This window comes from Gossypium raimondii, chromosome 12, assembly GCF_025698545.1.
Source record: "Gossypium raimondii isolate GPD5lz chromosome 12, ASM2569854v1, whole genome shotgun sequence".
Taxonomy (NCBI): Eukaryota; Viridiplantae; Streptophyta; class Magnoliopsida; order Malvales; family Malvaceae; genus Gossypium; species Gossypium raimondii.
Window position 1 is genome coordinate 7995900 of NC_068576.1, and position 15937 is coordinate 8011836.

Genomic DNA, 15937 nt, shown 5'->3' on the forward strand with positions numbered 1-15937 from the left:
AGTGACTAAGAAATTTTGCATCTCTATCGGAAACGATAGTCCTTGGGATTCCATGTAATCTCACAACTTCACGGAAAAATAGATCGGCAACATGGATTGTATCATCAGTTTTATGGCATGGAATGAAATGAGCCATTTTAGAAAATCAATCCATAACCACAAATATGCTATCTCGTCCACGCTTTGTCCTTGGTAAACCTATTACAAAGTCCATTGAAATGTCAGTCCAAGGTGAACTAGGAACAGGAAGAGGAGTATATAGACCATGAGGCATCACAGTAGATGTAGCTTGTTTACAAGTAATGCAAGTAGAGCAAATTTTCTCAACAAGTTTTCGTATGTTAGGCCAATAAAAATGCTCATGTAAAACATCATAAGTCTTAGTGACTCCAAAATGACCCATAAGACCACCACTATGAGCCTCTCAAACCAACAATTCTCGCATTGAACACTTTGGTAAACATAGTCTATTATTTCGAAAAAGATAGCCATCATGCTTATAAAATTTGTGAAATGCACCATGTTCACATGCGTCATAAATGCTTGCAAAATCAGAACCAGTGGCATATAAATCTTTGAGATACTCAAAACCTAATAACTTAGTATGCAAAGTACTAAGTAAAGGGTACCTCCTTGATAGAGCATCAGCCACAATATTATCTTTACCTTTCTTATACCTTATAACATAAGGAAAAGATTCAATGAATTCAACCCACCTCACATGTCGCTTGTTCAACTTACCTTGTCCCTTTAAGTGCTTAAGTGATTCATGGTCAGTGTGAATCACAAACTCCTTTGGTAAAAGGTAATGTTGCCAAACTTCTAATGCCCTTACCAAGGCATACAACTCTTTATCATAGGTCGAATAGTTCAAATGTGCTCCACCAAGTTTCTCACTAAAGTAGGCTAGTGGTTTACTAACTTGCATGAGGACGGCACCTATACCTACACCAGAAGCATCACATTCAATCTCAAAGGTCTTTTCAAAATTAGGTAAAACAAGAATAGGAGCATTACACAATTTATCTTTAAGTTCATTAAATGCTAATTCTTGCTTTATCATCCAATGAAAAGATACATCCTTTTAATAAGTGCGATCAAAAGCGAAGCAATTGTGAAAAAGTTACGAACAAACCTGCGGTAGAAACCGGCTAACCCAAGGAAAGACCTTACCTCAGAAACAGTTTTAGCGATAGGCCATTCTTTAATTGCCTTTACCTTCTCCTCATCCACATGGATTCCTGTAGAACTTATCACAAAACCCAAAAAAACAAGCTTATCCATACAAAAGGTGCATTTTCCAAGATTAGCAAAGAGTCGTTCATGCCTTAACACATCCAATACTAATTTAACATGCCCAACATGATCATTCAAATTTTTGCTATAAATCAGTATGTCATCAAAATACACAACGACAAATCTTCCTAAAAAAGGTCTAAGTATGTGGTTCATTAATCTCATGAATGTGCTAGGAGCATTAGTTAAGCCAAATGGCATGACTAACCACTCATCTGAGCCATATTTAGTCTTAAAAGCGATTTCCATTCATCACCTTGTTTCATTCTTATTTGATGGTAACCACTTTTTAAGTCAATTTTAGAGAAAATGCATGCACCATTAAGCTCATCCAACATATCATCTAATCGAGGAATTGTATATCGATACTTTCTCAGTAATCTTGTTGTGACGACAATCAACACACATTCTCCAAGAACCATCTTTTTTGGGACGAGAAATGCAGGGGACCGCAAGGGCTTAGACTCTCACGAATCAACCCTTTCTCTAAGAGATCTTCAACTTGCCTTTGCAACTCCTTAGTTTCTTCAGGATTGCTTCGATAGACTGGTCTATTCAGAATACTCGAACCAGGCACAAAGTCAATTTTATGTTCAATCCCTCGTAAATGAGGTAATTCCTTAGGCATTTCAAAAGAAAATACATCCTCAAAATCCTGCAAAAGATCAACAAAACAACTAGGCAAATGTGTATTAGGGTTAGTCAAAACAAAGTTTTCCCTAAACCTAATAATTACAAATGTTTGTTTTATACAAAGAGCAAATTTGATATCTCGAAACCTAGCGAATAAACCCACTCTCTCATCTCGTGACTTGTGTGTGCAATCACTCACCAATGTTGGGCCTTTAAGTTGGCTTTTAACACTAAGGGTCTCTTTACTCTCAGCCTTTTTCAATGATTTTACCTCACTTCCCTTACCCATCTCACTAGCAAGTTTGAGTTGATCATTGAAGACTTCTTCAAGAAGAAGTGGAGCCAAAGTAAACTTCTTTCCAAGGAACACAAATGTATATTGGTTAAGAAAATCATCATGATCTACTCGTCGATCAAACTGCCATGGCCGTCCAAGTAATATGTGCCCAGCTTGTATTGGAACAACATCACACAAAACTTTATCAGAGTATCTACCAATGGAAAATAAAACTAAGCATTGTTTAGATACTTTTACCTCCTCACTATCATTCAGCCATTGCAAGCGGTATGGCCTTGGATGCTTCACACAAGGTAGGTCAAGTTTCTCAACAAGGGAAGAACTCACCACATTGGTGCAACTTCCACTATCGATGATCAATGAACTAGGTTGTCCACCAATCAAACATCTCGTGTGGAAAATGTTATCTCTTTGTTCGCGCCCTTCCTCTTTAAACTGGACATTTAAAGCCCTTCGAGCAACAAGTGCTTTCTCACTATACTCCAAGTATTCTTTATACTCAGCATGAGTATGCACATCATCAACATCTTCTAAAAGAGGCATATCATCTTCGTTATCAGACTCAAAATCAACTTCGCCATCTTCTTGAATCACCAATGACTTTTTATTAGGGCATTCTCGAGCATAGTGACCCCTTCCTTGGCATTTGAAGTAGGTAATATCTTTTGGCTGCTTAATGGCACTAGGAGAAGTAGAAGAAGAAGATGGAGCTCAATTAGTAGAAGTAGAACCTTTAAATGAATTAGGCATACCTCTATCTTTGGAGTAAGTTCTAGGCTCATTTGGTTTGAAACGTGCATCTCTCCCATTCCACAATCTATCATCTTGTTTTTGTCAATTTCCTCTCCAAGCAGGATTAGAAACTGAACTAGCACCCCTTGTTGTCCCTTTCTTTCGTAATTGTTTTTCAATGGTGAGTGCGGTTTGAAGCATCTCTTCAACATCCATGTAGTGTTGTAACTCAACTCAATTTACAATCTCAGGCTTTAGGCCGGCAAGGAATCTAGCCATAGTCACCTCAGCCTCTTCAACAAGATTGGCTCTAATCTGAATAGTCTCCATCTCTTTGTAGTAGTCATCCACAGATCTATCTTCTTGAACAAGATGCTGGAGTCTTTGATGGAGTTCTCGATAATAGTATGGTGGAACAAACTGTTTTCACAAGATGCGCTTCATTTCAACCCAAGTAGTAACATGTTGCTCTCGATAAAGAATCCTGCTTTTACATAATTGATTCCACCATGTTAGTGCATAATCAATGAACTCAGCGACATCGTATGTTACCTTTTTCTAATCAGAGTAATTGTAACAAGCAAAGACTACTTCCATCTTTTCCTCCCAATCAAGGTAAGCATCAGGATCATTCTTCCCTGAGAAAGAAGGAAATTTTGGTTTGGGGGTGTCATTGTTTCGTTCCAACCTTTCTCTAGGTACATACTCGGACTCAAAGTCATCATAAAAAACATGGTCCTCCCTTCGTTTAAAAGTTCGATCTCGCTAATTTGATCGGCTTATAAAGGTTTCGTTCAACTCCTTGTAATTATCGGCAATGTATCTCTCTTAAGTTGTAAGTTTTGTATCAAGATACTCCCTTTGCTCTTGTAACATCTGGGTCATGTGATGTTCAAATTGAGTTTGCAACTTTTTTATATCTTTTTGTAACAACTCGACCAAAGGATCGTTCTCTCTTTTTTGCTCATCCTCTTCATTTTTACTAGTTTGGGATCTAGTGAGCGGCATTGTATCTATGAAAGATCAAACAAACAGGAACAAGAAAGAAAAAATAATAATAACCTCACTCGTTAGCTCTCAAAAGAATAACGCTCTGAATGATTCAAAACTTGTAAATATGTTTGGAGAGGGTTACTAATTAAGATCAAATAACGGAGGTGCAAACTTCAAAGAAACAATGAAGACCCTAATTACTCTAAGAGGCCAATAAACTTGACGAGGCAATTTGTAATGGAGGCTACACGGATGAAGGAATTGTGCGTGCCTTTAATATATGCTAACACAAGAAGAAACAAAGTGTTAGAAAGCGTAAGAGAAACAAAAAAACGTAGACCTGCAACAATCCCTAACTCTAGAGTCAAAGAAAAGCTTTAATAAGAAGAAAACTTAAGAAAACTCTACCCAAATTTAAAAAAAAAAAACAAAAATCAGAAACGTTTGATGTCTTAAGATTTTCAAAAATTGAAGCTTTAATTATACTTGAGTCAATAAAAGAAGAAGGAAAAGAAATTCAATTTTGGGAAAAATAAAAATAAAAATAATAACAATAATAGGAAAAGAAGAAACCTATGTATGAAAGGTAGGCAACTTTTTTTTGCGGTTTTTGTTTTTTTTAGCTTTAAAAATAACACCGAATGGCCTGAAACTGATACCAACTGATACGGAAACCCGGATCTAGACACAAGAGAAACACAAATTAGAAATAAAATGAGAATAAATAAAATTAGTTAAATAATAATAAAAAAAAGAAAAAAAAATAGATTTTCCCTATGGAACCCTTGGTTAACTTGTGACCAAAAACGCCAATGATCGAGCGGCTCCCTACGAAACCCCTAGAAGAAGAACCTCTAGAAACACCGATGAACGGGAAAGAAATTTGAATATTTGTAACTCCGAAATACCCTCGAAAGTAACAAAATCTAAACTAAATAGTAAGAGAAGAATCACTCCACTCTAAAAAATTTGCCTCACACAAATTTGGAATAAAACAAATACTCTATTTTTATTCGACCTCCCCCCAATGTGTAGAAAGCAAGCCTATTTATAGGCAAAATACAATAGTAATTGAACCCTAATAAAACTCTTTAAAATTATCTAAGAAAATAAATAAATAATAACCTAACCAATAAAATTACTTAACTCATAAGTGATGTGTCCCAACCAATGAGAATTAAGTAAATAATAATAATAAGATACATAAAAGATTAATCCACCAATTTATGGGCTTGCACAATTCCAAGATTGGTCCAGTGAATTGCATTCCCGTATTTGTCAACGTCACGAACATGATGAATTAAATTTGTAGCAACAAAGTCTTGGACAAAAGCATTCATCTTTGATTTTAATTGTCGTGCCTTGCTTCGAGTGATTGAACCACTAGGAAAAACAACCCCTTGAGTGTCACCCTCTTAGCTCGTATCATTATCAACAAGTAGCTCAAAATTTATGGTTTATAATTCTATGATTCGAGAATCTTTTAATTGTTGCATATTTATATCATTCTGCATTATATGGAGTTTGAGGTGAGTATCGATGATTGCTTGAGCTAAAATGATGTGATTTAGATCGAATATTGAAGTAGAGACTAAATTGATTAGAATAAAGAATTTCATGGCTTGCTTAATATATGCAATTGGTATGAGATTGAGTAGGAACATGTTAAACTATGTGTTGAATTGATAAATTGTCGATGAAATTAACATGATAAAGCATAAATTGGAATGTATGATAAAGTCGAAATTTGGTTATCCTATTAGTAGTTCGGATTGTGTTGGATATAATTTGCATGCCATAGAGTTAAAGTATTGAGTAAAATTATCATTGCCGAGTAATCCGGGGTAATAAATTGAGTTAGTTGAGAAAACCATTGTTGCTAGGCAATCCAATGTGGTATTGTGTATCGATATAGCGTCATTATTGTCGGGCAACTTAGGGTGACGAATTCGAGTATTCGTACTGAGTCTATGTCTGGTTAATAAGGTTAATAATACAATAATTGATTAAGTGATAAGGAAATGCCGGGGTGACTAGTCCGTATATCCGTACCGAGTCCATGTCTGGCTAATAGGGTTAATAATACAATAATTGATTAAGTGATAAGGAAATGCAATGTGATGGTAATATGAAATGTGATATTGTTCAATTTGAGTTGAAAATGAGCATTGAGGGCCAAATACGTATAAATGAGCTATCAGATTTGAAAATGATTGAAGTGTTTAAGTGAAAAATGACTTATGAATTTAATTGTGATGCTAACAAATGAATACTTTACACTATTCAAGAATGGATATGTAAATGAACTAAATGCTAATAAATTGAATGTTATGTGAGAAGATAGTGTGTATGCATAAATAACTATTGAGTTAAAATGAATATAAGCATAGATATATGAAAGTGATAGTATTTTCATAAATTGACATGAGTTATACTATGATTTAAATATATGTATTTGCGTGAATTTGTTTATATTGATTTGAACTGTAGAATTATTATTAAGCGATTTGTTCAGCATACAATTTTGTTTTTTCCGTGTGCAGGTAGTTTAGTTTCCTTGTAGATTGCGAGGAGGTTTTCTCAACATCTAGAATTCGAACTTGACTTAGCAATGCTTGTGAAATTTTCATATTCTAGTTGACATGTACCTAATAGGTTAAGTTTTGTTGGAATAGAATGGTGCTTATAAGTAAATGTTGCATCTTGATGTTCTAGAAATGATGTGTTTGTGTTTGATGCGTGTATATATATAAATGCAACTTATATTTTCTTTAGTTTATTAAGATATGTTGCATGAAATGGTAACATGGTTAAACCGAGATGTGTGAACATTTATATGCTTGCATCGATCATGTAATTGAAGGAATTTGGTGAAAAAGATATGAATAGTTATATGTCAACATAGAGATACAACTCATTATTAGGTGTTTTAGAAATGGATGTGTGGCTAAAGGATGTTGAGATTGATTTATGTTTGTTAGTACTTAAAAATTTACAAATTTGAAAGAAGTAGAATTGCAGAAACAATATGTGGCGTCGCGAGAAATGACCTATAATGTCATATTAAAACGAGGAACCCCATTGTCTCGACAAGGCTAAAACAGTAAGTAACGTTGCGACGTCGAGTGGCCTAACATCATGACGTGACAAACTGTGTGGATATGTATCGACATGGAAATGCAACGTCACGACGTTAACCCTATAATTTGAATACTTTACAATTCAATCCCAATTCGACCTCAGGTTAACTTTAAAGCTTTTGTAAGCTTGTGTAAGATCGAGAATGAATATTTGTTGTATTGTTTGCTTATAATTCTTATGTTTATATGCTTGATGGTGTGAATCGTATAAAATTTAATTGTAGTTGCTCTAATAACAAATGTGACACCTTATAGTTCGAACCTAACAATCGAGTCGGGTATAGGGTGTTACAGGTTTTATATGCAATTTATAATGCTAGCATAACTCATGAATGCTTTGACAAGTTTTGCTACATGTTTTATAAAGTCCTATTTGGAGATGTTTTGAGGGTTGTTTTCGGCTTTTAAAACATATTTTTAAGCTTAAAGTGATTGGGAGTCAACATGGTATGTTCTGAGACTGAAATAGGGGTGTTTCAAGGCCATAATACATCCTAGGAGTTAGGGGTCCAATACTCAAGACCGCACCCTTTTAATCAAAATCTCCATGAACAATATAGGGGGTAAGTATTGATACTTTTACCCTTACATATCACATTGCTTGTACTATTTTAGCCACTACATTGTTTTGTGAAAAAAAGGCCTTCCAAAACTTAAAATTGATTCTGGACACCTTTTAACACCCTACAAATTTTAATTTTATCTATTTTCTATGATTTTATAAAAATGTTTTTTTGTTAATTAAGCTTATTTTGATATGAGTAATTGATGGTATATATTATTAATCATTTAGTTAATTTGGCTAATTTAATTTATATATAAAATAATCGAATAAGCCATCAAAATGGTTGAATCAACTTATTTTCTTTATGAAATGAAATGGTAAAAAATTGATTTATCCTTTATTGAATTTATTTTTTTTGAAAAATATTAAATTGAATCTTTTGATGGAATAAATTGATTAAATCCTGGGAAAAAAACTGATTAGATAGATTGGGTTTAATCTATTAAAATATATAGCAATAATATTTGGGAGGGCAAGGAAAGGAAAGGAAGCAAGGCCGCTCCCCTAGAAAAACGCCTAACCGGAAAGAGGGCGGATTTCCGAATCCTACCAAGAAGTAGAACCTAACAAGCAGTAAGGTAAGTGAGTCTAGGAGCAGGTGCTGGAATTCCAACCATGGAAGTTAGCAACGCTCTAAAACGAAAGCGATACGACGACGACAATTACATGGAGGCGGAGGTGGACCTTTCCCTCCTGGAAGCCGTCGAGAAATCCCAAAACACCGTCGAATTACTTGACCTCCGCACCCTCAAGAAGCTAGTCCTTTCCTTCGAGCGCCGCTTAAAGGAGAACATCGAGGCCCGGCTCAAGTACCCGGACCAACCGGAGCGGTTCGCCGACTCGGAAGTGGAACTGCACGAGGAGCTAGAGAAGCTAAAGATTCTTGCTGGAGCCCCTGAGCTGTACCCTGAGCTGGTCAATCTCAACGCCATCCCTTCCATTCTCAACCTCTTGTCCCATGACAACACCGACATTGCCATCGACGTTGTGCATTTGTTAGAGGACTTGACGGACGAGGATGTTCTGGAGGACAACGACGAGCCTGCCAGGATTCTGGTGGATTCTCTTATTGAGAACAATGTGTTGGAGCTGTTGGTCCAGAATCTGCAACGCCTATCGGACAAGGACCCTGATGAGATGAGTGCTATTTACAACACCCTGGCCAGCATTGAAAACATGATAGAGGTGAAGCCTACAGTGGCTGAGTTGGTCTGCGAGAGGACCAAGTTGTTGAGATGGTTGTTGGGGAAGATCAAAGTGAGGGAATTCGATAGTAACAAGCAGTACGCTTCGGAGATATTGGCCATATTGCTTCAGAACAGCACTGCCAATCAGAAGAGATTGGGGCAAATGAACGGCGTGGATGTGGTTTTGCAGGCCGTGGCTATGTACAAATCAAAGGACCCCAAGACATCAGATGAAGAGGAAATGCTAGAGAATTTGTTTGATTGTTTGTGTTGTTTATTGATGCCATTGGAGAACAAGGAGAGGTTCGTTAAGGCCGAAGGAGTGGAGTTGATGATCATTATTATGAAGCAGAAGAAATCTGCTTATGCCTCTGCCATCAGGGCACTTGATTTTTCCATGACCAAGTATCCCCCTGCTTGCGAGCGATTTGTGGATGTTCTGGGATTGAAGACCGCCTTCGCTGCTTTCATGGGTAAGGCAAGTATATCTCTCTTTGTATGTCTTTATTTCTTGAGCACTTATCCATGTCTAATTGCATTCAGTATCTAATACTATGTCTTTTCGTCTTGCATCGTTTAGATTCCTATAAGTAAGAAGAACAAGAAGGAAAGGTACCAAGAGGAGTTGGAAGAGCGCCTGGTATCACTAATTGCATCATTGTTTGGTGAGTGCCTTTAGACAAATATGACATTATTGCCCTTTTGCCTGTTGGACTTTTCATCGCGATTAACCTGGTTATTGATAGTGTGCCTGTGAGACCACCAACCGTGCATAAGCTTATCACTTCTGCAGATGATTACCAATTAATTACAAACTATTTTAGCAGCATAATGAAATTGCACTACACATTTCTCAACTACTGAACCTTATACATCAAATATTCATGCTTGTTGTCTTATTTCCAGGTGGAATTTTGAGAGGTTCCAGAAGGGAAAGGTTGTTAAGTAAATTTGTTGAGAATGAATGTGAGAAGATAGACCGCCTTATGGAACTATATATAAGGTATTGGCTTATTTCACTTGTTTTGTTTCTTTTAACTTCACAAAGTTACAGGTTTAGAGTCTTGAGGTTCTTCTACTGTTGGCATTAATATGCAAAGCAAATTCTTGTCCATGTGAGGGTGGGGGATGGCGTATTTATAGTAACTATGAGAAGGGTTTCTCTTGCTGTTGACCAAATTTGCCATAGCTGCGGGGGTCACTTCCAAGAAGGGTTGGATAGAGATTTTCTTCTGCGACTAATATCCCTATATTATGAATTTAAATGATGCAGATATTCCGACAGAGTTACAGCAGAGACACAACGACTGGAGCAACTGGAACTTGATGATTTGGAGGTAATCCATGAACTGTAATTTTTTTGTCTGCATTCAACTCTGAGATGTCTTCCTCTATAACATGGCTTGCATTTTGCAGATGGATGAAGAGGAAAAGTACAATAGGAAACTTGAATCTGGACTTTACACTCTTCAGGTCTCTCTTTCTGCTTTTTTTTTTTATTTCTTTAATCATTCTCTTTCTGCTTTTTGAGTGCCTGATGAAGGGAGGTTTTTATAGCTTGCCAGGCCTTTTTTTTGTGGATGTTTGCGGTGGAATTAGTTGAGTTTATAAATAGTTTGCATTTATGATTAGTCTAATGCTTCAAAGACTATCTATATTTATCATGAATTTAGCTGTTAAACAGGCCTGGCACACATTTTTGACATAGTTGTCCTAGATTTTTTAGTTTTTCTTTGACTTGTTATTACTATTTATTTTTGTTGATGAGTAGTGTAATAGCTGTTTTGGGCTTAATTTTTCAATATCATGAACCTGGGTGTCTAAACTGCAGTTCTTTCTAAATCTTAATATATATTATATAATATTTAGCAGAAAAAGACTATTGTAACCTAATTGAAGCAAGTTATGTTTCTAAAATTGTATTACTTTGACTTCCTAAATTCTTGTCAACTTAAATCTTGATGATAATGGCGGGTTAATATTAAATGTTCTGACAAGCATGCTATTTGACTCTCTTTGTTTTGGTTTGCATTTTGTTGTATCTTTTCATGTATGACTGCTTGGGGGTGAAAGTTTATGATAATGGTAATATGAAATTCTTAAGATTCAGATGTTTTGAGGATTGAAAATAAGAATTTTTAGGTTGTAGATATTTTGAGGATAGGACGACAGTGGAGCATAGCTGTTGTGGAGATGTATGGGGTGAACAGAGAAGTGTTAGAGGGAAAGGAGGAGTCTTGGCTGAAAAAAAGAAGAAAAAAAGAGAGTGAGCAATAGTTTGATGGAGGAGGAGGAGAAGAAGAGAAGAAAGAAACAAAAGCATATGGTATATTGGGATGCTGAGGAGGAAACCAAAGAAGAATGAACAATAGTCTGATGTATTTTCATTTTACTAAGTTTGATTAATTAAACTTGAAAAGTTAAATGATTATTTAAAAAAAAATTATTTTCTGACTGTAGGTGACATATTAACAAATTATCTTTGTATGCGTTTGCCACACTATTAACCGAATGCCATATAGGAGTTAAGAATGCTATTGCTAACATTAGCATTTTCCATCCAATTAATTAAAACTTGAATAAGTTAAATGATTATTTTAAAAAAAATATTTTGTGACTGTAGGTGACATGTTAGGAAATCATATTTGTATGCATTTGCCACACCATTAACTGAATGCCATATGGGAGTTAACAATGCTATTGCTGACATTAGCATTTCCATCCAATTTGGGTTTTGATTGCACTAAAATGGTAGTATGAGAGGGTTTGATTGCATCAAATAGAACAGAAAAAGGGTCAAATAAAAATTACCACTAGCCTAGTCGTATTTTTGGTTTCCCTTTTTGATTATTTATAGCTTAGCTTTTGTTTGAAGTCTTAGCATCCTTGATGGTTTCCTATTAGATTTTAGTCAGAGTCTTTACTCTTCTCGTGGTAAGAACTGTAGGATTTGGAGTCATATGTATCAACAATCATTCTGTGGAGATATAGAATCGTTGTTTTATATTTTCCATGATAATTGCTTCTTACTGCCTAACACATTCAAATTTAGGTATGAATTACTGCAAAAAGCCTAAGTATTAAGCTTAGGGATCACTTCCTTATCTTGTTCATTCAAAATCAATAAATTATATGTCTATATTTGTGATAATGGCGTGGACTCCAGTGTTTAATTAGTTATGGACTTTGTTAATGTGTCTATTGCTTGAAATGATTTTAATTAGTTGGATGATATTAGACTTTGAATGTATCTTTGCTCGAGCCTAGAGATTAGTTATGTTGTTTGAATTTATATTGTTAATGTTTGTTTTGGTGGTTTAATTTAAAATTTTCAATACTTCAATTATGATTTAAGAATGGTAATGTTAATGTTTTAATTGAATTTGGAATGTTTAATTAATTTTTATATCATTATTGTTATTTATTTGTGTTTATAAATTTTTCTAGAAATTTTTTGATTTATTTTCTATTTTTTCTGATATTTTTTTAAAAAAATTGGGCAGTTGAATCAACGGTCCAACCAATTGAATCAGTTGGATTGGGAACTGGTGGTTTGACTGGTTCAACCACTGGTTTGGTTCTAAAAACATTTGATCTTAAGCTTATATTATACATTTATTCATTGACATGCATAAAATTTTTCATGTATGCAAATTGTGTCTTACTTTTCTCGGGCAAGCGCTTTTTTGCTTTCCATCTTAGGCAATGTAATTATTCTAGCACCTAGAGTGTGGGTTGTGCCTTTGACTACACTGGTTAGGTTATAATTTTCAGTTCATTCATGATTAAAACCAGGAAATATAAGTTCTTAGAAAGGTCATATATTCTAAGAGTGAGTAAATACAATGAGTTCATGGTTTTAGAATCAGCCTTAAAGAAAAAACCAGGGTGGGTACAAGGAGATTAACCATGTAATATATGATTTATCTCTGCTGAAGACTACAAATGTTCCAATCGACAGATGAATCTTTTTATGTCTAGGTTTATTATATTTCTTTTGAATGGAAATTCAGCCCTTCATCAGTCAGACAAACCTAGCTGTAAACTTCAACTCTGAATTAATTAGATTTCTTAATAGACATCTTATTAACCAATGTAATTTCTGAAGTTATTAACCAATGTGTTTAAATATTCTCAGTTTTGACCTTCTATTGTTTTGATTGCAGTTGATTGCTGTTATTCTGGGTCATCTTTGGTGTTCTGAGTAAGTTTTTGCACCTCTTTCTCAGTGTCTATTTATTTTGTTTATTTAAAACGTTGTTAAATTTAGTTTATTGAATACTATGCAGACACCCTCAAATGAGGGCAAGAATTGAATTACTGCTCAAGCAGCAGAAACTTACTAAGAATGATATCAAGAATATACTTCAGGTAATTTTCCCCCTTTGGAACTGTATTCAAGTTGTACAATTTGTAGACAGAAATCAGTTACATACCAACTTGTTGATAAAGAAAATCATTTAAGGCTTGCTTTATAAGAAAATACTGTGTGTTGATAGAAGGAAGGCATTGCACTTTTTCAATCTTTTGTGTTTCTTCAAATTTTCTAACAAATAAAGGAGAACTCTTGTATGACTGAGACTCGCTATATATGTATTGGTGATATGGTGATGATGTAGGGTAAGAAGTGGTAGTTGTTTGAAGTGAAAAATCTGGTTCCATGCTGGGTAAGAACTGTTGTTTTTAGTGTTTAATTGGGTTAGAGAAGATACTGTGTTTGGTTGGTTCAGAAAGGAAAAGCTTTGGCTTTGAGGTGGGAAAACAAACAGAAATGAATATATGGTGAGAACTATTGTTTTTAGCATTTAATGGGTTAGAGAAGATGCCTACCCCCAGGGTTTATAGAAATGCCTTAGGGCTGATTTTATAATTTTCTTACAATTTTTAGAAAACTAAAAAAAAGGAGAAGTACAAAGATCCTGGGATACACCTACCTAGATTTCCATGCCCTCATACCATGACCCTAAAGGCTTCATAGTCTCCTTATTGAGTTTTCCTTCCATACTTGCTTGGTTACGAGAAACATGTTGTAGCTGCCAATGACTTACAGTTTGACATGTTTAGTGTCTTATTTTTGCTTTGGTATCTTATTTTACACAGGAATATCATGACAATATCGGTGACCTAGATGGAGCCGAAGAGAAGGAACAAGCACAAACAAGGATCCAGAAGATCATTTCATCCTTCTGATTGTCATCTGCTGATTTTGTACCATCATATCTTTTGAAGGATGCCATGTGAGTTTAGCATTGTGAATTTTTTGAGCTAAAATTAATGGTAATGCTTATACAATTAATTAGCTTTCTCCAGGATGCTCCTAGGAAAACACTAGACTGATTGTGGTCACCGGAAGTGTTCTAGGGAACTTTCTGATTGAGACAAAGGCAATATCCAAGCTTGTTATTGCGGGATGAGTTAAACAAACTGCTAAAAATAGGGCCAACGAGAATTTTTTTTGGAGAAAATCGAAAATTGATTCAAATCCAAAAATTCCTAACACGTTGAAGCTGGTACGGGTGTGCACTCGGTTAACCGACCCGAAATAGATATAACCGAATTAACCGACCTTCCAAAATTTTTAACTGTTAACTAAATTGAATTTTTTTAAAAAAAATTAATCGAACCGAAATTTTTTCGGTTAATTAGGTCGGTTAACCGAATTAACCGAAAATTGTATGTTTTTTTTATTTTTGGTTAAAAATTAACCGAATTGAATTACTACATAATTAAAAACATTACAAAGTTTTTGAATTACTACATAATTAAAAACATTACATAATTCTTGAAATTAACACATAATGAAATGTAAGTCTTTAATATTTTCTATTTATATCTATTTTTTCTCTCCAAAAAATTTTCATTTGCATTAAACCTAAAAAGAAAAAACAAACATGTGTAATTGAGTAGAGGCTTAGAGTTAGACTTTAGTTTTATTTTTATTGGGCTGGTAATTGGGTAGACTTTAGTTTTAGTTTTATTGGGTTGGGTAATTGGGTAGACTTTAGTTTTAGTTTTATTGGGTTGTGTAATTGGGTTGAGTTGGATAATTTTATTTATTAATTTTTTCGGTTAAACCGAAAAAATTCAGTTAACCGATTGGTTTCGAACCGAATTAACCGTTAACCGAAAAATCATAAAAAAATTAACCGACTCCCAACTAAAAAAATTCGGTTAATCAACCGATTAATCAAATTCGGTCAGTTAACCGAATTTTTTCGATTTTATCTGAATTATGCACACCCCTAGAAGCTGGTGATAGCTTGCTAATTTTATTTGCGCGGGATCCCTAATATCCTCCTAAAAGCTTTCCTCAGATTTTGAAATTTTTATTATTTTAAATACCCAAACGACTCTTAAAAAGATTTTAGTAAAGAGATGGAAGAAAAGCAGTTTTGAAATTTTAAATTCGGATTTCAGCTATTCAAATTATAAGAATGAAATGTAAATTAAAAAAAAATTATATAATTTAAATTCTAAAATATTTAAAGATATAGGCAAAAAGTGTATTACAAAAAGAATTTACATGTTATATATGAAAATATTTGTTTAGGTATACATGTTATATATTTATTTATAAAAAAGTGTTATAATTTTTGCCATAATTTATTTATAAAAAACAAGTTTTTAAAGTTATGATAAAGAATTATATTATTTATAGTATTAATAAAATATCTTTTATAAAAGATATTTTTATAGATATTTTATTATTTTAAACTTAATTTATATATTATAAAAAGTTTTAACTTAATACAAGTTTTTTCACGTAAATCCAAATATTATCTTGTAAATGTTAGTTACACAAATACAAAAGGTTTTTTTTTTTGCATTATATCATTGGTATGATAACATTTGAGTGAATGGAGTCGATACAAACACCAAAGATGGCTCATAAACTCTTTAATTTGATAAATTCAATGTTTCAAAATGTGGTTGAGAGGACATTTGTTATTCTAAAAAAAAAGATTCTTCATTTTAATAACATCACTCAATATAGCATAATGGAATTGAAGTGATTCATGCTTTGAAGAATACATAGAAGAATGATATATTAATAATATTAATGATATATATTGATTCAAATGATGAATATAAC

General features: G+C 34.0%; 1 protein-coding gene across 2 annotated transcripts; it reads left to right on the forward strand.

Annotated features, from left to right (window-relative positions):
- The first annotated feature begins 8095 nt into the window (after positions 1-8095).
- Positions 8096-14247, forward strand: LOC105763128 (uncharacterized). Of its 2 annotated transcripts, XM_012581224.2 has the most exons (9): positions 8096-9322; positions 9425-9509; positions 9751-9847; positions 10118-10181; positions 10261-10317; positions 13011-13048; positions 13134-13215; positions 13945-14081; positions 14155-14247. In XM_012581224.2, the coding sequence occupies exons 1-8, from the start codon at positions 8273-8275 to the stop codon at positions 14032-14034; spliced, it is 1563 nt and encodes a 520-aa protein (XP_012436678.1). In that variant the 5' UTR covers positions 8096-8272; the 3' UTR covers positions 14035-14081; positions 14155-14247. The 2 variants fall into 2 exon arrangements, with proteins under 2 accessions (XP_012436678.1, XP_012436677.1); XM_012581223.2 differs by having other exon boundaries at positions 13945-14247.
- Positions 14248-15937: the final 1690 nt, after the last annotated feature.